Here is a 21,853-nt window from a genome sequence, read left to right on the forward strand (position 1 = left end):
AATTATCACGTGCTACTTTGTTCCTTTTATTCAAGAGAGAGTCCTGAGCTCTTTATAGCTCTGCCTGGTGTAGCTCATAAACCTGCTCTTCTTTTATATTTGAAGTCTCATTCTCCTAAATCTAATAGTGTTCAGTTTTGTAGTTTTAGTCAAATGAAGGAGCATTCAGAGAGGACAGAGTCTCTGCACTGATCACGTGTCTTATGTAAGCATGTAAAAAAGAAACGAGGGTAGCTTAGATGATGGGGGGGTGTTAAGAGAAAAGAGGAAGTGAATGATGACAGCAAAGTAGGGAAAATGATAAGATAAAAGAAGCTCGTGATGATATAACCATTCAGCTCACTCCTCCATATTCTCACTCTGCTGAGGTCTGCTCTCTGTGAACCATCCTTCATGAAGGGGATTTTCTCCCACACACCTACTTTCACACAGAACACATGTGTACTTGGAGTTACGTTAATTCTAATTTAGGTAAGATGGTGACTGTGATTCTACGATAATTCTGAGTGATGTCTGTTTTGATTTACTGTTTCAAGAAGATAGCTATTGGTGAAAATCCTTTACACAACTATGAAGAATTACTGAAATCTGTAATCTCTTTTTAGACAGTGATGAAATTCTACAACTCTTCTTTTCTCTTTTGGAACGCAGCTGGACCCTCATTCCGCTAATGGCTGGCTAGAGAGAATATGAATAAATAAGTTGTTAACTTATTTAGAGGCAAAGTTGAATTCTGCCCACTCACTGCAGGCGAGTTATGCCTGGGGGTTATAAGTAAACAGTGTAGTCATGCAAACTGGATAGAATCGAAACTAGACAAGCCTTGAAAGGGAACGTTGTGGATGTAGCACATTTTTTAAAGAAATGGTTTCTGTATGTGAAGCAGCTGGGATGAGAATCAGCTCCTCTAAATCCGAGGCCATGGCCTTGATCGGAAAAGGGTAGAATGTTTTCTCCTGGTCAGGGACGAGGTCCTGCCTCAAGTGGAGGAGTTTAAGTATATCTTGTTCACAAATGAGGGAAAAATGGAGCGTGAAATCGACAAACGGATTGGTGCTGCATCTACTGTGATGCAGGCGTTGTACCGGTCTGTTGTGGTGAAGAGAGCCGAGTCAGAAGGCAAAGTTCTTGATTTACCGGTCGATCTACATTCCTACCCTCACCTATGGTCACGTGCTTTGGGTAGTGACCGAAAGAATGAGATCGTGGATACAAGCGGCTGAAATTAGTTTTCTCTGCATGATGTCTGGGCTCTCTCGTAGAGATAGGGTGAGAAGCTCAGTTGTCCGGGAGGGGCTCGGAATAGACCTGCTGCTCCTCCACATCGAGAGGAGCGAGTTGAGGTGGCTCGGGCATCTGGTCAGGATGCCTCCTGGACTCCTCTCTGGTGAGATTTTCCAGGCACGTCCATTTGGGAGGAGACCCAAGGGAAGACTCCGGTAGGGACTACGTCTCTCGACTGGCCAGGGAGTGCCATGGGGTTCCCCGTAAGAGCTGGCCCAATTATTCTTTTTTTATTGTCAGATATGGGAACACTGTGAAACAAGCAGGTAATTCACTCTTTCTCTAAAGGATTACATAATTGTTAATTTGTGGTTTTTATATTTTTTATTTATCTAGTTTTAGTTCACCTTGTTATTTTTTTTACCAAATATTAAATAAAACAATACAAAAGTCCTTTGAGTATTTTATTATTCGATTAAACAAATTGATATCACAAGCACACTACACCTCCACCTTGTCTCACAAGCCTTGTTATCCTGAAACAAAATTCACCAAATGTTTTGTCCTTGATTCCTCTTCAGAGGAAACTGATTAACTAAATATGAAAACAGTGGTTATTTCTTAAACACCAAACTGAAACAGCTACTTAGAAACTGTTTATATTTTAATTATATTGTTATTCATGCAGTCCAGTCTAACAGGAATAAAGGAGTCGCTCAAAGATGTTCTGAAGCCAGCGTTTGAGACTCATCATGTTTGTCTGTCAGCTTTCATTGTTCAGTGTTCTTGGCCCACAAACAGTTCAATAGTCAAGCTAATGAAGTCAAAGCAGCTCTCTGTTTTCTTCATGTCCCATCCTGGAACTTTGGATCAGGCTGCTAAAGAAGGGGCCAAGATCACAACCTTTTGTTCCAGAGCATTTCCTAATTTCGTCTTTTCACCCACTCAGGCACAGGCACCACACAAAGATGCTTTTCTGTACAAAACATAGACCACTCTTGTGCTTCTAAATCTAAAAACCCCACATTTATCAAAAACAAACCTCAGCTTCTGTTTTTAAACCATCTTATGAGCCGACATGGTCAAATTTTTCCATAGTCTTGTTAAAGGAGATGATATTTTCAGCCCCACGAACAGCCGTGCAAGGTCATCCTCATGGGGGATTTAACTGCTCTGATCCTTTAATGTTGTTATGTCATCTCAAAGGCTTTTTAATAACTTACTCAGCACAGCTGCCGTCACACATTTAATATGGTTTGTGCCAAACAAACACCTATATAGCCCAGGGACCTTGTTATGCAATCTAGCTTCTCTGTTTCCGTCAACTCATGCATGATAATGTGTATGCACCGGAGGGACTTTGGCCTTAATGTCATATTCAAGCTCATTTTTCATGTCACTTCATCAATGGTGCAGGTCAGATTGTGAAGGGTGTGTTCAGTTAATCCACTCTCAAATTAGCAATTAATAATTATAATTCATATCTATCCATCCATTTTTCTATGCTTATCTGGGGTTGAGTTGTGGGGGCAGTAGCCTAAACAGAGAGGCCAAGGCATCCTTCTCCCCAGTCATTTGGGCCAGCTCCTTTAGGGGAATCACAAGGTGTTCTATGGCCAGCCATAAAACATAGTCCCTCCAACATGCCCTGGGTCTTCCTTTAGGTCTCCTCCATCGACATAAAAATATGAATATAGCCTGCCTATTGCTCCGCCGGGCAAGTTAAAGCCAAAAATTGGAGGTTCCCACCACTGATTTTTTTGACCGAGTCACGCCCAGGCAATCCATGTCTGGAACAGGGTTGGAACAAACAGGGAGCCAAAGTCTCCTCCCTTTCCGGTCGGCTCATGGGTTTCCGGAAGAACAAAAAAATAAATGCAAGTCAACGGGGCTAAAAACGCTATTTTCTAATCCGCTTTGCCTTACGCCCTGGATATGTTGTACTGCAATTTAAACAAAAATTAATGATGGGTGTTTCGACCATATATATGTATATAAACACTAGATGCCCCATCCCCGCTGTTCGCCAATGGAATGCGACGTAGGAACGTGGTGGCCATCTTACCTCAGACAGCTGCCCCCTTTCTTGACATTGGGGTGTATGGTGCATGTACTTATTTAAATAACTCTAACTTGCTCAATTGTCAACCGATTTTCAAAAGGTTTGATTTTTTTATGAACGCCAGAGATGTGTCAATGAATTAGAATGGGTTTGCCCCAGAAATTCCTGTTATTTCGCTCCACAAAGCATTTAATATTTCATAAATCGTCGTCGTCGTCGTCGTCTTCCTCCGCTTATCCGGGTCCGGGTCGCGGGGGCAGCATCCCAACTAGGGAGCTCCAGGCCGTCCTCTCCCCGGCCTTGTCCACCAGCTCCTCCGGCAGGACCCCAAGGCGTTCCCGGACCAGATTGGAGATGTAGCCTCTCCAACGTGTCCTGGGTCGACCCGGGGGCCTTCTGCCGGCAGGACATGCCCGAAACACCTCCCCGGGGAGGCGTCCAGGAGGCATCCTGACCAGATGCCCAAACCACCTCAACTGGCTCCTTTCGATCCGGAGGAGCAGCGGTTCTACTCCGAGTCCCTCCCGAATGTCCGAGCTCCTCACCCTATCTCTAAGGCTGAGCCCGGCCACCCTACGGAGGAAACTCATTTCGGCCGCTTGTATCCGCGATCTCGTTCTTTCGGTCATTACCCAAAGCTCATGACCATAGGTGAGGATTGGGACATAGATCGACCGGTAAATCGAGAGCCTGGCTTTCTGGCTCAGCTCCCTCTTCCCCACGACAGATCGGCTCAGCGTCCGCATCACTGCAGACGCCGAACCAATCCGCCTGTCGATCTCCCGATCCCTCCTACCCTCACTCGTGAACAAGACCCCGAGATACTTAAACTCCTCCACTTGAGGTAGGACCTCTCCCCCGACCCGGAGGTGGCAAGCCACCCTTTTCCGGTCGAGAACCATGGTCTCGGATTTGGAGGTGCTGATCCTCATCCCAGTCGCTTCACATTCGGCCGCGAACCTACCCAGCGAGAGCTGAAGGTCAGAGCTGGATGAAGCTAGGAGGACCACATCATCCGCAAAAAGCAGAGACGATATTCTCCTGCCACCAAACTCGACACACTCCACACCACGGCTGCGTCTAGAAATTCTGTCCATAAAAGTGATGAACAGAACCGGTGACAAAGGGCAGCCCTGGCGGAGTCCAACCCTCACTGGGAACAGGTCCGACTTACTACCGGCTATGCGGACCAAACTCACGCTCCTCTGGTAAAGGGCCTGAATGGCCCTTAACAGAAAGCCACCCACCCCATACTCCTGGAGCATCCCCCACAGGGTGCCCCTGGGGACACGGTCATAAGCCTTCTCCAAATCCACAAAGCACATGTGGATTGGTTGGGCAAACTCCCATGCCCCCTCCATCACCCTTGCAGAGGTATAGAGCTGGTCCACAGTTCCACGGCCAGGACGAAAACCACATTGCTCCTCCTCTATCTGAGATTCAACTATCGATCGGACCCTCCTCTCCAGTACCTTGGAGTAGACCTTTCCAGGGAGGCTGAGGAGTGTGATCCCCCTATAGTTGGAACACACCCTCAGGTCACCCTTCTTAAAGATGGGGACCACCACCCCGGTCTGCCACTCCCTAGGAACTGCCCCGGATGACCACGCAACGTTGTAGAGACGTGTCAACCATGACAGCCCTACAACATCCATAGCCTTGAGATACCCAGGACGAACCTCATCCGCCCCCGGGGCTCCGCCGCTGTGTAGTTGTTTGACTACCTCAGCAACTTCTGCCCCCGAGATCGGACAGTCCATCCCCAGGCCTCCCAGCTCTGGTTCCTCCTCGGAATGCGCATTGGTGGGATTGAGGAGCTCCTCAAGTATTCCTTCCACCGTCCGACTATAGCCTCAGTTGACGTCAGCAGCTCCCCATCCCCACTTTAAACAGTTTCATAAATAACATATTTAATTGTAAGCTACAGTAACTTAAAGTATACATAGCCTAGTATTATATTATATAGATCTATCTGTCTGTCTATCTGTCTGTATTTATTTATTTATTTATTTATTCGTTCATTCATTCCTGGTTTGTGAAATAAGATTTGTGTTGAGACGAGATTCCAAGGTTGTTTTGAGGTAAAGCCCACATTAACAGAACACAGATACAAAATGTGCACCCCAACAAATTAGACAACCGACACCCAAATCACATCTGTAAGCCAGAACTGGGCCCGCCAGCAATAAAATTTCACCCAGCAAATTATTTTGTATTTTCACTATTTCTTAACTTTTGTTTTCTTATTTATTGACTTTCATTTGTTAATTATAAGCTCTTTGGAAATGCTTTCTGAAAAAGTTAGGAAATAATTTAAAGATAGATTAGGTTAATATGATAGATGGATAATGGATTGATCTTGTGAAGGAGATTTTCAACATTCACAAAACCAGATAAACAATGTATAGAAGGAGGTAGCAGCAGCAGTGGAACGACAGTTTCAAATTATTTTATTTACATAAAAACAATTAACAGACTGAATAATGTACAAGTCTAGGTTTGCTTTGCAACAGTTACACAGGGGTTTTCCTGGCTCAAATTGAGGCAGAGGTGGTACCATCCTGACCATGCGCCAGCACATGCATACTCTGTGCATTTAACTGCCTCACTTTTTTAAAGGCAAAGTATTTTTTCGTTAAGTGTTCTAATCTATGCTTCTGTTGATTAATTGAATATTCCATTTGACAACGTTTCAAGTGAAACAAAACTAGTTTGCTGCTAAAAAATATGAAATAAAACAACAAAATAATCAGGCTGAAATAGGATGCAGAATAAACAGGATGGTGGGGACTTTTCGTCCGCTTGTAGAGTTTAGTCTTTCTTGGTTTTACGGTCATCATCCTATTTTTCTGTGCGCCACTTGATCGTGAGACTGCTACCTGTTAGCTTTAGCATTAGCCAATCTGCGTGTAGCTGCACTTTTGATCCCAAATTTTGGACCAGTTCTGCCTTTGTGCCTTTGCTGGTTCCTTTATTTTCCTCCACTGCATCCAGATTACCACACTGTGCGCCAGTAAAAACGCATTTTTCTTACACATAACTTACTTTGTTCAATAAAGTTTTGGGGAAGATAGTAATTCAAATATGTTGCACCAGTGCTACGTTTAAAAATAGACAGACACGCACAGACAGTTTTTTTCGTCGCACTTTACAGCCCTGCTCTGATGTGGAAGAGCCTGGGGGGAAATCAGGACGTCAATAGCACCAACCACAGATATGTACCAACCATCAACATATACATATATGGACAATGGGTTTCCATAGGCTCCAATAACACTTTTTTGAAGAGAAATGGGAGGTGGCCACCACCGCCATTTTGACCGTGTCACAGGTTCCATCAAGCCCAGACAATTCCACAAAAGGGAAGAGACGTGGAGCTGAGGGTGGGGCTGTAAGGCTGGGATCAACTGACGACACCCGGTCGAACTAGCTACAAACTAACCTGAAGCTAACCCAAAGCTAACGCGGAGGTGGGAGCTAAGCTAACGGAGGTAGCAACCTAGCTACAACCGGAGTTAACTGGGCACAACACCAGAGCTTCTGAGTCAGAGATACGCCGGGCTGACCGCTGGGTAAAACCGGGTAGACCACAGAGGTCTCCCGAGAGCTCCACAAGCCGGCAGCCGCACAGCAGACAAGTGCCGCTGCGATCTGAGATGCGCAGAGCTGCCGCTGGGGAGAACCGGGTGGAAAGATTTCCATCCCAGAGTTCCACAAGCCGGCAGCCCGCGCAGCAGACAGGAGCCGCGATCAGACAGAGATGCGCCAAGCTGCGGGGAGGGGAGAAACGGGTGGAAAACATCGGTTTCCATCCGAGAGCTTGCATATGTGATGTCGCCACATTATCTCCTCTCCCCTAGCGTAGCTGCTACTTACCAAATGACCAGATTTATGGTGGCTCTGTTCTCCTGTGAGAATGATTTGAAGTTTGCTGGACTTACAGCCATTTTCCCTCAGTTTTCTCTGTGTCTGGTATGATGACGTCACTTTCGTGAAGCGCATTTGTAGTCCAGGACTTATTTTCACACAAAACCTAAAATCACGTTTCCCTCTGTTTGGTAATAAGCATTTTCTTGGTATCAAAATGTGTCATTAAAATTCACAGACATCATATGTATGAAATCCATGGCACAAAACAAGTGGAAATAGTGAATAGCTTTTTAGCCTCATTGACTTACATTCATTTTTTCGTTCTTCCGGGGACTAAAGCTTGGTTTATGCTTAACGCATTTACTTTCCACTTGGTGATGCGGCTCGCGGATGGAACGCGCTTCACAACTTGCAGCGTTTATGGTTCATGCGGCTTTTCTCTGCGGTGAGCCAATATTCTCCCAAACTGAACAGGGCAGCATGGAGCTCTATGGCATGCATCCAACACTACACCATAGTAGGAGTAAAAATTACTGTTGTTTACAACATGGCATTCCAGCATTTTTTAACAGCGTCCTCGTCTTTTCCGACAGTACGAGCTATTTCTCTCCAAGAATTATTAACAACATGTTGATCACGGTGATCTCTGAGAGCTGAATCATACAAATGACTGTATTTACGAACCTCTGCCATACTAGTTCTTGCTGGTCTGCCATGTTTTTCCGCGTCTGACCCTTCGCGTGGTTAAAAAATTTCCTAGGTACGCGGTGCAGAAAGTTTGGGCTGTGCGGAGGCGCGGTGGAGGGGCGTGGTTGTCAAAATGACGCAATTTTGCCGTGCGGACCTCACGGACGCGTCAAGCATAAACCAACCTTTAGGCTCCCTATGAAACCAGTGTAGCTACTAGCTAACTTGACTAACTCAAGAAACTAAGAAGGGCTCTGGGGACCACAGGATAGCCTACCCGCATGGCCAACCAGCTTCAGTGCGAAGCTGTAGTCGTGCTGGTCGCCTGTGGAGATCTAATATGGACTGGAATTGTTAAATTACAAGCAGAACCAGATCACTTGAACCGGGAGCCTTGGCCTTCCAGATTAGCTCATTCTTCTCAGGCAGAGATCAGCGGGACATTAGCTACATCCTAATGTGGTAAAACAACTCCATCGTCGTTGCTCTACCGCGTTTTTCTTGCTAAAAACGCCTGCAAAAATTCTGTTAGCTTCGAGTTAGCATGTATCTAATGCACCACTGATCTCCAACCACAGAGAATGAGCTGATATGAAAGGCCAGGGCTCCCGGGCGTGTCATTTGGAATCGTAGTATGTCCAAGGAAGGCCCATTCTTTCTCGCTTCTGGTTATTATAGCGCTAAGTTCACATTTTCTTTACAAAACTCTCCAGAACAGTTTTCTATTGGTGGCGAAGCAGGAGAATGGTCTGCACTTAGCATGAGTAGAGGGTTTTCTGCTAAATTAAATGGCCAATCGTAATAGAGCCTTTCTGTGCCGAGAAAGACTGGATCGTTCTTGGACATTCTATGATTCCAAATGATGTCTCCAGCATGACTACGCACATCGGCTGCCCCGAGAAATGGGAACAGCCAGCCGCCTGCTATAGCAACTCGTCTTGGGCAGGAGACAGAAGATGGACATCTGCTCAAGTTTCTTATCTAGCCAGCAGCACCACTAACATGTTTGACCAAGCAGTTCGTCTTTGTCTGGAGTATTTCTCTTATCCGATGGCACCTTATTAAACCTAAAATGGTTTTTTGAACCAGGCTGTAAACATGTTTGTTTCTGCTCTGAAATTGGCATTTTTAACATGGGAGTCAATGAGGATTTGCTCACTTCTGCTTCCATCCCCTAGTGGATGAGGGTTGAACTGCAATTTTAGCCACTCCTTCTTGGCTTCAAAAAATGTAGACCATAATGGCCTCTTGGTCTCCTCCCAGTTTGATGTGCTTGTAAAAACCTCTCCAGGGAGGTGTCCAGGAGGCATCCTAAATGATAAATCACCAGTACTTGGATAGCACCTTTCAGAGTCAGAGGACTCCAAAATGCTTTACACAGTGTTTCATTGAGACATTCTCACACACATTCATACGCTGATGTTGATGGGCTGCAATGTAGCCACAGCTGCCCTGGAGCGCACAAACCAAGATGAGGCGGCCGAGCACAGGCGTCACCAGTCCCTCTGACCACCACCAGCAGGCAAGTCTTGCCCAAGGACACAACAACAGAACACTTTACCAGGAGCCTGGATTGATCCTACAACACTCACATTGCTGGACAACCCGCTCTAGCTCCCGAGTTACTGCTGCCCCTGACCAGATGCCCTAGCCACCTCAACTGATGCTCTTGATACAGAGGAGCAGTAGATCTACTCAAAGCTCCTCCTGGATGACCAAGCTTCTCATCCTATCTCTAGGAGAGAGCCCAGACATCCTGCAGAGAAAACGCTTGTATCCAGATCTCATAATTTCTGTCACTATCCAAAGCTTGTAACCGCAGGTGAGTGTTGGAACGTAGATTGACGGGTAAATTGAGAGCTTTGCCTTCTGGCTCAGCTCTCTCTTCATCACAGCAGACCAGTACGATGCCCACATCACAGAAGGCGCAACATCAAGCCACCTATAGATCTCATTCTCCACCCTTCACTCACTCATGAACAAGACCCCAAGATACATAAACTCCTCCACTTGGGGCAGGACCTTGTCCCTGACCTGAAGAAAGCATTCTACCATTTACCTTCTCAAGTCTATGGTCTCGGATTTAGAGTAGCTGATTCTCATCCCGTAGCTGATTCTCATCCCAGCTGCCTCACATTTTGTTGCGAACCACTCCAGCGAAAGCTGGAGATCACATCATACAGAGATCTAACAGCCCGTATTAAAGGGCCTGGTACCTGTACCCCCCACAGGCCTCCCTTAGGAATGCGGTCGAATACCTTCTCCAAATCCACAAAACAAATGTAGATTGGTTGGGTGAATTCCTATGCACCCTCCAGGACCCCCTTAACAGTATAGAGCTGGCCCAGTGTTCCGTGGCCAGGACAAAAACAGCCCTGCTCCTTCTGAATCCGAGGTTCAAAAATCCGTCGGACACTCCTCGCTTGAACCCCTGAATACACTTTACCAGGGATGCTCATGAGTGCGATCCCCTGTAGTTGGAACACACACTGTGGTCCCCCTTTTTAAATAGGGGACAACCACCCTGGTCTGCCATTCCAGTGGAACCACCACTAAAACTGCTGAAATCACTTAATGTGAGAGGAAGTTTGTGCAAAGAACTTCATAAACATGTATCGTATCAGTCATAAAACCATCATCAAAAAGTCATGATGTGTCTCTTTAAAATAACCCTGATTTAAATTATAACAGTAGAGAAGTGTTTAATTAATTGTTTTTGGATTCTTTTTTCTTTTGTTACTCACAATTCACCACCAGACTGTTTTTACACAAACTGTAAGAATCCTCATTCTACTTCAATAATTGTTTTCTAACCTAATCATCAGCTCCTCCACCACTTCCTCTCTGTTTGGTTGAATTGGCCTTTAGTGCTTAAGACATCATAAAAGTTTTTTGTGAGTAGCTTGGAGTTGAAACATTTTAACGTGATGACTGGAGTTTTGCTACTGGACAAATACTAGCCCAGACTATTATACTAATCATCAGTGTGATGACTCAAAAATTGAATGGCATTTAAAATGTGAAGATCACACCTGCTAGTTCTTAAAAATAGGATAATCTCTCACTTTATGGTTCAGCTTAACCAAAAAACAGTACACGTTTCATTTGTTTAAAAGGTAAAAGTGTAGAAAATTATGCAAAAAGGTTTGCAGTTTTTATCAATATCTTCGTCTCACACACTCACACTCTTGTGAGTCATCCTTCCAGATCAGCACGTGACGGTGCAAGAATTCCTCACTGGCCAATCGGAGCTTTTGGACCAGAGGTGTTTCCATAGCAACGACTCAGTGACAGCAGCAGACGGAGCTGCTGCTGTGAAGGAGAAAAGTATAGGAAGAAAAATGGAGTAGAGGACAAACAAACTAGAGTCTGGTTTTACCTTTAACCCACATTTCCTCTCTGTTTGGTTGAATTGGCTCTTGGTGCTTAAGACATCATAAAAGTTTTTTGTGAGTAGCTTGGAGATTTAGCAGTGTGATGACTCAAAAATTGAATGGCATTTAAAAGTAAATTACTTCAATTTTCAGCACATTACCACTTTAACAGATGTGGGCTTGTGTGTTTAAGTTAAGTCAGTTATTAATGTGAAGATCACACACCTGCTAGGATCCTCTACCATCCAACTTCTCCTGGTTTGTTTCTCATTTCCCTCTCATTGGTATCATTCCCTCCAATTTTACGATTGGCTCGTTATTTTCTTATCTCACGTATGTGGTGTTGATCATGAAAAGGAAGGCTAAATGTTAGGTTTTGATGAGTCAGACAGTTTAGGACAGTGGATCTGTTTAGCCTTTTAGAGTAATGTGTGATATGATTATATGCATATGGGTACACTGCAGTGTCAATGCGAAGAATGATCTACTTTCAACACTTCAGGCCCTGTTCCTTCCAAAAGACCTCTCCCCCTCTTCTCTGACTCTACCAGCTGTCCTTCATAGATTTCTCCTCTCATTCACTGCCTCCCTGCTTCACACACTATCTTTGTTGCATTAAGCTAATCTTTCTTTAGATGTCACAAAGAACAAACTGGAATATCTCGACCTGGTCTGGCACAAGTATTTGCACCATTATTATCAAGTGTTTTGTTTTTCCTGCCTTAACCTTTTTTCTGCTCCTGTCTTCAGATCACAGAGCTGTTGGATGATGAGAAGTGTGAGGCTGAATGTGAAGAGCTGCCTCAGGATGGAGAGGAAGGACCCGCAGCCCCCCACTCACCAAAACACACACACACCAATGACAGCCCCACAGCCAGGTGAGACCTGATCTTTAAATCAGATTAAAGTAATCTAAGCCTTTAATTGATTCCATGTTCGTTTTCCAGATAGTATTTTATATTGAAATGTTTCTTATTTAACTTGTTCAGTCAGTGGAGGTGACCAAAGTTTTCTGGTGACACTCTTTTTATTATAATACATTAAGATGAAAGATGCCATTATAAATAAACCTCACATTTTTACATTAATGCTTGATTTCTTCAAGTTCTCACGTTAAAATGTTTCAACTGTGTAACACTGCACTCATCTGTCTCTCATGTTATTCTCTGGTAACCAGTCAGATGAGAAATACAGATGTATAAATATAGTAACAAGTCCATTAAAATAGTGCTGAGGAATCCTTCTGTGAGAGCATTGAGCATCTAAACCGTTGCATGTATCAACATCTACATGTTTACACAAAATATGTTCACCCACCAGCAGAGGAACAGAGAGAGTAAATAAAGTTTATTTAAGTGTAAGCAGCATGTTTAGAGACAAGCATCAGTGAAAGTAATGGAAGCACAATCATAACAAACTTTATTGTAACATCTATTCAAGCAAAGCAAACAACTGTATTCTATGTAATCATTTCAGCACAGGCTTTTAATGGGATTTACTCCCATGAGCTGGAGTTTTGCTACTGGACAAATACTAGCCCAGACTATTATACTAATCATCAAACAGAAAAAAATGAAGACTAAATTGGTTTACAGAGTGACTCCATTAGCTGAATTGTAAGGAAATAACCCTGAGATGTCCCTTGTGCATGTTTTTGTGCGAAGGTCTCAAGTGTAGCTTTTTTTAAGGAACCTCCAAAGGTTAAACAATTATTAGATTACCATTCTTTTTAAGTAAATGGTGTTGCGCTTATTTATGACGACTTTATCACAAATTTTCTATTGAGACGATTATTTTGGTTTAAAGTGTCTTGTTTTCTTGATCAGGACCATTATGTCAGCTGTCCATCCATGCAGGGTTCCATCATCAGTTACTTTTCAGTTACTAGTTACTCACCTCGTTAAAGTATTCAATAACCTGCTGCAGCAGTTTTACAGGAAACATGATGTGTGTGTGTGTGTGTGTGTGTATGTGTGTGTGTGTGTGTGTGTGCGCGTGCGCGCGTGCACATGGGTTCAGTCAGCTGACCATGCTCTACTGGCCTTTAACATGATTACAGTCATTAATAAGGTCCATCCCTTCACCCCTACAGCATTGCTGTGAGACAACACTTCACAGTTAGTCCCTGTATCCGTGTTACTCTTCAGACGTGGCACAACAATGGTGCTACGTTGAGTCTGGGTGTTGTGGCTGTTTGTTTTTTGGTCATCTTGGTATCTGTGAGAGATTTTCCTCTATGTTCAGAGTTTCTCCTACCATCCAGAGAGATCAGATCAGCAGAGATGGGAATTGTGGCATCAACAAGTCAACCCCATGCCATGATTTGTTCTGTTCCGCAACTGAACCAGGTTCATTTCTTGTGCTGATTGAAATCACCTGACTGCTGAACTGAAGAAAAACACGGCATCGAGATGACTTGTTGATGCCACAATTCCCATCACTGCTGATCAGTAATCCAGCCCTCTGCAGCTGTCTTCACGATAAGCAGGTGTAGCTGAAGTATAGAGGATTTAGATAGCAGCTAACCCTTAAACGGTACACTCACTACTAATGAAAAGAGAAAGCGCTGCTATATTTTCTGGACTATAAGTCGCACTTTTTTTCATAGTCTGGCTGGTCCTGCGACTTAAATACCAAAGTGACATATATACCAAATTATGTATACCGCGCTGCTGCGGGCCGGCTCTGGACCAGGAATGAGCTCCGCTGCCCTGCCATCACTTGCTGGGGACCGTTGCGCGCTGCTGCGGGCCGGCTCCGGTCCAGGTTTCAGCTCCTCTGCCCCGCTGGAAGGGTTTCAAACACCGCCATCACCTGCTGCAGCCTGTGGCGTGGTGCTGCGGGCGCTCTCCCCGCCCGCTGGGAGGGTTTAAAACACCACCATCCTCTGCTGGAGACTGGCACGCTGCTGCGCCCTGATTGTTTATTCTGTTATTGTTACCGGTTCTTGCCTTGCAATGTGAAATGCTCTTCATTATACATTTTATGGCTGGTGCGACTTATACTCTGGAAAATACGGTAAAATACAGGGGTTATTTGATTGAATACAAAGCTGGGTAGACTGTTTTAATGTCCATGTCTCTTTACTTAAAATGAACTCTGTTAGCTATAACAGACCTGTAGCTATCATCCTGCTGACCTTGTCTGGCCTCCTATCATGTCTGGGGGATTGCTGCTATTTTTGTAGAGTCTGGGTTTGTGAGCCTGCGTCATGGAATAACATAGAGATGGATAGTTTGAGGGTCTTTAAATGTGTCATGCTGTGTTGATGTTTGATTCTTCACATTTTAAGTGGTAAGAGCTTTCCAAAGGAATATTTTTCTATTTTTAGTTGACAGTTATGAGCTTCTGTTGGGTTTACAGAATTTGTTTACCTTTTTGTGAGAGGGGAACATGTGACATCTGTCAATAAAAATAACTCTTGTTTTTTTTCTTGTTCTTGTACTTAAAACTTTGTGTTTCCTTTTATTTGCTGTCATTTTGGGTGCCACTCGGTGACAAGGGCTTGTGAAAGTTCCCATGGCTCAACTTGTTGTTTGTCTAGCACTTGACAGACAGGGAAGTCTGTCCTCGGTGGCTTAAAGACTGTTCTCTTAATAGACCCTGTCAGCCAATAAACACTCACAGACATATTACAGTCGTACATATATATATAATCCCTGCTATTTCTCCTCTGATCTCCCTCTCTCCCCCAGCCTGTAATCTTGTTTGGATGGAAAATATCGTTCACCAGTCTAATGAAACATTTTGGCAGCGTGAGGAAGCGGTTCTTTGGAGGCCTTTTTTTTTAGCCCATTGAGGAAGAGGAGGGTCGAACGGGCAAATAGATAAATGAAGGAAATAAAGAGTCAGAGGTCAGAGAGGATCGTGACGGTGCAAGATGAGGGTGTGAGAACTGAAATGTGTTGCCAATTGTGAAGGATTTATTGATTTGTAGTCTAAGTGAAAACGCATCACCAGACTGCAGGCGAGAAAAGGTCAGCATAGAAGATAGAATTTGAGCATGTTAAAGAAAACTTCAACTTAATTTTATCCTTGAAAAAGTTCCTCCCTGCATTTGTGTGTGCACCGGTAGTCACACTGGCCTAACGGATGCATGTGACATACCACCCACCCTGTAACTCATAAGGGCTCTTGGTGTGAGATTATCTGCTGCTTGGTTTTATGTAGCTGTGAACATAATTTATGGCCCCATGTGGCGCATCACCAGGCTGGAGAGCCCTTCTCTTTAGGGTTGTGCCAACAACGTGCAGGGCCACAAAAACCAGACGCAAACACAAGAGCTCTTGGCACATCTAGGTCACATAGTCACCCCCTCCCCACTGGTAGCACCTCACCGTTCATAACTGATGTTTTCATGAAAGCCCCTTCAAAATAAACAACTGTGCTTGTTTCTAATTAATCTATTTATTAAAAACTTGTCTGGAATAAATCAGTTTTAACAGAAGTATCTGAGTAATCTGTTCTTGAAAGTGTTAGAAGATGAGGAGCAAATGATGGACAGAATGTAAACATTGACGTTTTAGAGCAGTGCATGATTTGACACCATTTCCAACTAAAGGTTGGTTTATGCTTGACGCGTCCGCACGGCTCCGCGTGGAAAAGTTGCGTCATTCTAACAACCACGCCCCTCCACCGCGCCTCCGCACGGCCCAAACTTTCCGCACCGTGCACCTAGGAAATTTTCTAACCACGCGGACGGTTGGACGCGGAAAAACATGGCGGACCGGCAAGAACTAATATGGCAGAGGTTCGTAAATACAGACATTTGTATGATTCAGCTCTCAGAGATCACCGTGATCAACACGTTGTTAATCATTCTTGGAGAGAAATAGCTCGCACTGTCAGAAAAGACGAGGACGCTGGTAAAAATGCTGGAATGCCATGTTGTAAACAGTAATTTCTACTTCTACTATGGTGTAGTGTTGGATGCATGCCGTAGAGCTCCATGCTGCCTCGATCAGTTTTGGAGAATATTGGCTCACCGCAGAGACGAGCCGCATGAACCATAAACGCTGCAAGTTGTGAAGCGCGTTCCATCCGCGAGCCGCATCACCAAGCGGAAAGTGAATGCGTCAAGCATAAACCAAGCTTAACCTGTGCAACGTCAGACGGCCATACTGGGCTGCACGTATGTGTCTCCTGGTCGTTTCAGCAGGATGAGGCTGATGCAGCTATTGGTTAGGACCCTATATATGACCACAGACAAAAGCTGTGTGATCCAGGTGTTTTAGTTTGGTTGTGGGATTGGTGGTACTTTATTTTCATCAGTGGCTAAAACCAGAGGAAATAAGATGAATAAACTGATTGTTTTTGTTTTCACAATGTTGCTAAAGACTGTTTGGTAAGAAACAAGAATTTATATTAAATAAATAATCTTTGTAGATCTTCTTTAGGTGAAGTAGTTTTTATTTATTCTGAGAGATCTGAAATGTTTTTGAAACAAACGTGTTCCCTGTAAATGTTACAGAGTTTTATATAAACTTTAGTGAAGACAAAAGCTTGGGGTTTTGTGCCCTCTTCCACCCTCTTTTTTTCTAATCATATCAAGGCTGTGGTGCCAGTGCCGGGCACAAGGTGTTATGTGATACACTATCTGACCTAGATAGCGCCTCTAGCCGACAGGCGCTATCAGTTCTCTCACCCACAGTTCTGACTCAAATGTTCTATCTGCCCTCGAGAGAACAGTGGGATTCATAAATCAGCAGAGAAAAGGATGTTTTAAAGGAATACAGCTGACTACAGCAGCCTTGTTGTCTTGTTTTGCTACACTTCATATTTATAACATGGAAATAAGCAAACAACAGTAAATTATTAGCTATAATTTAAAGTCATTTTTATCAAGCAATTTTCATTTACAGGTTATTAAGTCTGCTTAACAAAAACTAATTTAATCATTGGTATCTTTTGCTTCTTTTTGATTGTGTTTCAAAATTATTTTTATATAAAAATTATTTTAATGGATTTTATTACATTTTATTCTTCTATTTTGAAATGTATTTTGAGATGTTTTTGCTTTTTGAAATGTATTTTTAATAATTTGTAAACTAATGGGTTTTTTCTGAATGAAAATAGTTTTTAATCTTTGTTATTTAGCTTATTAACTACTTTTGTTAACTTTTTATCGTCACATAGACGATCCTAGTTAGCCATCTCCCTTGTTTGTGTGTAATTAGCTAAAGGGTTTGATAGATGGCCGTCTAAACTCATAAACTCCTACAAGTTGATAAGAAAGACAGGTGTGTGTGTGTGTGTGTGTGTGTGTGTGTGTGTGTGTGTGTGTGTGTGTGTGTGTGTGTGTGTGTGTGTGTGTGTGTGTGTGTGTGTGTGTGTGATTACTCAGTCCTCAGATCCACTGCAATAACTGCTGAGTTTATTGCTATCAGTGCCAAGACCCCCCAAAAAAAGAAACCTCCTCCCACTTTCCATCTCAGACCCGCCCACACAACTCCCTCCTTGCTCACTATTGGCTCCTGTCTCCAGCACTCCCTATCCCATTGGTAGCACAGACATTGTTGCTTGGTTACGTCAGGAGCTGATATATTTGAGCAGAGCTTTGGCTGTTTACTGCAGCACTTCTACAGAGTGCAGAGTGAGACAGCCTCTCTCTCTCTCTCTCTCTCTCTCTCTCTCTCACACACACACACACACACACCCTCAGGGCACAATCAGAGACACACCAGTTTAGAGGAAGCCACATTATGCACCCTGGTGATGCTGTTGCTCTGCTGCTTGACCTGCTGGTGCTGACGCCTCAAAGTGCTCAACTGGGATAACCATCCTTCTTGGTACAAAGCTGACCCGCAGACTATCAGATCTGACCAAGAAGAAAATGAGAGTTCAGAGCAGGCTAAGTGGCTGGATTCTACTCCCATAGGAGACATGTCAAGTGAATAACAAGCAACAACAGAGAAAAGCCAAGCTCACAGCTCTACTGGACCAGCAGTAGAACAAAAACAGACTGGACTTCAGTGACCTATGGGGTTGGCTCACCTGCTGCAAAGGGTAAAAACCAGAAGAGGAGGACAAACAACAAAGAAACTCCCAGAAACAGCCAACAGATATACAAGACGAGGCTGACACTGACACACCTACAGGGTGGACCCACTGGCATAAAGAGAGCAGGATCACGCAGAGAAAACACAGCTGGAACCATGAGAATGGCTTTTGACATTCTGCTGCAGAGGTAAACACCGGGGTTATGTAACTCCTCTGGTCCAACAGGAAGAAACGAAAGGATGGATGAATTATAATGCTGAGTTTATGGGTGAAAGATAATCCTAGGAAGAGCCATAAACAGGAGGGATTTGCTTTTGAAGAGCGCACAAATAACCGATGCTGATGTTTTATTTTAGAGTGAATGGTAGGAAGGAAACGGGTTTTTGTTGTTGTTTGATGCGTCTTCACAGATGAAAGAGTTGAGACGAGAAGAACTTGTTCTTGGAGGGGAAAAGACCACTGGCATTACCCAACAGCTGAAAAATGTTATGTAACCCTACTAATGGAGGAAGCAGGGGTCTGTCTGGGAATGAGTCAGCACTTTTATTTCAATTTGAGAAACGTCAATTATCAAGTAGACCATTTCAGAGAGTTTAGGATGCAGATTCTCAATCAGCTAAATTAAGATTGTTGTGCTCTGGGAAGTAGTGATTCGTACGTGTTTAGGGATTGATGATTGGCAGATGTAGTTATTCGCTGTTTCTGTTATTGTATCTGACACAGTTCTGTTGAATTAACAAAAATTTGAAAATAATGAACTAGTCGGCTGTTTTTCAACAATTCTTTTTGCAGAAACAACTGTCAAAACTCTGTCATATATGTAGCACAGTAAAAAGCTTAAATAGCTTCTGAGTAAAAACAGTTCTACAGACAAAACCTTCCTGATGGGAACAGTGAAATTGGCTTTTTGTGCCCTGCTCCTTAATTAGCAAGCTGAATAAGTAGGACAGTTTATTGTTGGGTATTATAGGTTTGTATAAATGTTTGTTTGTATAAACTGGCTTTGAGCTGTATCTAGTTGTGTATTCTGGTGTGTGAATGTGTTTGGGTTACTGCTGCAGTCTGTGCTGCCTCCCAGCCAAAGCTGAGTAGACTGCTGACAATAGCACTTGTGTGGAATCACAACTAACCTGGACGTTGGCACACACACCGTCCTTCTCGTTGAATCATCAGGACATTATTGTGCATAATTTGATGTGTTTTCACTGATAATTCTGTTTCTTTGCGTCATCACACAACACAGAATCTCTCTACAGTCCTTGTAATTGTTCATTTAGAGCAGCAAACCACATTTGTGAGCTGATTGGACTCATATCTGGGTAAAAACTGATACTTGTGTCTTACGCAACCAAACATGAACACAGGAGAGGATATAAAAACCCTGACTAGAAGAGGGGACAACGATATTGAAACTACATTTTGCTGCAGTGTATTGTCAGCCAGCAATGATTCAGCCACGGTATTCTTCGAGTGTCATCTCCAAATATACAAAGGTTACATCCTGTTTGCTGCCATAATGTGTCACAAGATCTCCAACACTTAAACCAAATCTGTTTTTAATTGGTCCAAGTATTTTACTATGCATGTCCTATAAAACTAGTTCTCTCTAGTACTGAATAAATCACATCTGTGGTATTCACACTAGTACACTGAAGGCTGTTTGTGGGTTTTTTTGTTGTTGTTTTTTTTGTTTTTACACAGACACTATTGGCATACAAGCACTACTGACAAACTAAATCAATAAAATTGTAGTTGATGTAAGTTTCTCATCTTAGGTACCACAACACACCCGTGTGTTCATTAACCTCCAGAAAGAGATTTTTACCTGATGGATCTGATCAGCAGGCAGCGGATTAGCTATGATCTAAGTGTTGTTGGCAAGGTTTCTTTAATCTGCCACATGCTCGTCTCTGAGGCTTGATGACGTTTTAGGGACATCTTCTTTATATATTTAAGGTTAGGAATAAAAGTGATTTATAACTGTAAGAGGGATTAAATAAAAGTGTTGCTGTTGTCACAGCATGATAAAAAAAATGGTCAAATTGATATTCTTAAGAGGCGTTTAAATAGAAATGAAGCAGGTTTTTTGTTAAATTGGGTGACTTTAATAAAAGCAGATTAGCAGTCTACTTGGGTCCGTGTCAGAGCGTTAAGCCCCACCGCCAACAAACAGCTTGTACAGGTGTGACTCTTTAAGATCTTATCAAGATCTAATCTGTCTGTCGTCCTAATTATTGGAGCTGAACTAATCCCACTAGTTGGAGCGATGCTGAGTGTTTGCCAACTAGTGCTCTATAGGGACACTTGCACCATGTGTGGTTTTAGGTCAGAAACGTAAGTCTCCTGCACCTGTAATGATAAGACTCGACAATCAGTTTTTATGCAGGACATCTAAATGCAACACCAATTAAGTGTGGTTTTGATTCCACTTCTGCTATTGTCTGGTGTGTCTTTTGGTAGGTAATTCACATTTTATTCTTCCTTGACTTGTCTTGCACAGAGAAAGCTTTAAAACAAGTATTGAAGAAGTTTGTTTAACTTGGAATATGGGTGGAAATGCTTCTTCTATATTGTCATTTCTGCAGTTCTTCCAATTTCTACTGAACTGAGTTGGAGTTGAACTGGGTCCTACCTCAAGTGGAGGAGTTTAAGTATCTCGGGGTCTTGTTCACGAGTGAGGGTAGGAGGGATCGGGAGATCAACAGGCGAATTGGTTGGGTGTCTCCAGTGATGCGGACGCTGAGCCGATCTGTCGTGGTGAAGAGGGAGCTGAGCCAGAAAGCCAGGCTCTCGATTTACCGGTCGATCTACATCCCAATCCTCACCTATGGTCATGAGCTTTGGGGAACGAGATCGCGGATACAAGCGGTCAAAATGAGTTTCCTCCGTAGGGTGGCCGGGCTCAGTCGTAGAGATAGAGTGAGGAGCTCGTACATTCGGGAGGGACTCGGAGTAGAACCGCTGCTCCTCCGGATCGAAAGGAGCCAGTTGAGGTGGTTTGGGCATCTGGTCAGGATGCCTCCTGGAAGCCTCCCCGGGGAGGTGTTTTGGGCATGTCCTGCCAGCAGGAGGTCCCCGGGTCGACCCAGGACACGTTGGAGAGGTTACATCTCCAATCTGGTCCGGGAACGCCTTGGGGTCCTGCCGGAGGAGCTGGTGGAGGTGGCCGGTGAGAGGACGGTCTGGAGCTCCCTAGTTGGGATGCTGCCCCCACGACCCAGACCCGGATAAGCGTAGGAAGACGACGTATTTGTTAAATCTTATTTAGGGATGCACCGATACCGGTATCAGAAACCGATACAAATGCATTCGCTTGAACGTGGCTTCACTGTAACTTGCCATTTCTGTTCACCTAATAGTTTAGTTTTTTGATTATTTCTATTAATTTATTTTTCTTTTTATCTACCTCAGTCTTTTCTTGTTGAGAGCAGAGAAGAAAATAAAACCTGTATTACAATTCATAGTGTTTTTTGTGTGGTAGATGTATCGGTAATCGGTATCGGCGAGTACTCAGATCCAAGTATCGGTATCATATCAATTTGGGGAAAAAGTGGTATCGTTGCATCCCTAATCTTATTTATTTTCATTAAACACATAACCAGTAAATGAAAGGAAATCACCATAATGTCACCAATTG

The 21,853-nt window shown here is 43.6% G+C and overlaps 1 protein-coding gene across 4 annotated transcripts in view; it reads left to right on the forward strand.

Annotated features, from left to right (window-relative positions):
- fam13b (family with sequence similarity 13 member B) overlaps nucleotides 1–21,853 on the forward strand; it is an 81,318-nt gene that overhangs the window by 41,869 nt on the left and 17,596 nt on the right. For all 4 annotated transcript variants that reach the window (XM_015950430.3, XM_054739273.2, XM_054739272.2 and 1 more), the window contains exon 7: nucleotides 11,968–12,095. In XM_015950430.3, the coding sequence (XP_015805916.3) occupies nucleotides 11,968–12,095 (128 nt within the window). The remainder of the gene's footprint in view (nucleotides 1–11,967; nucleotides 12,096–21,853) is intronic.

Source organism: Nothobranchius furzeri, chromosome 1 (genome assembly GCF_043380555.1).
Source record: "Nothobranchius furzeri strain GRZ-AD chromosome 1, NfurGRZ-RIMD1, whole genome shotgun sequence".
Lineage (NCBI taxonomy): Eukaryota > Metazoa > Chordata > Actinopteri > Cyprinodontiformes > Nothobranchiidae > Nothobranchius > Nothobranchius furzeri.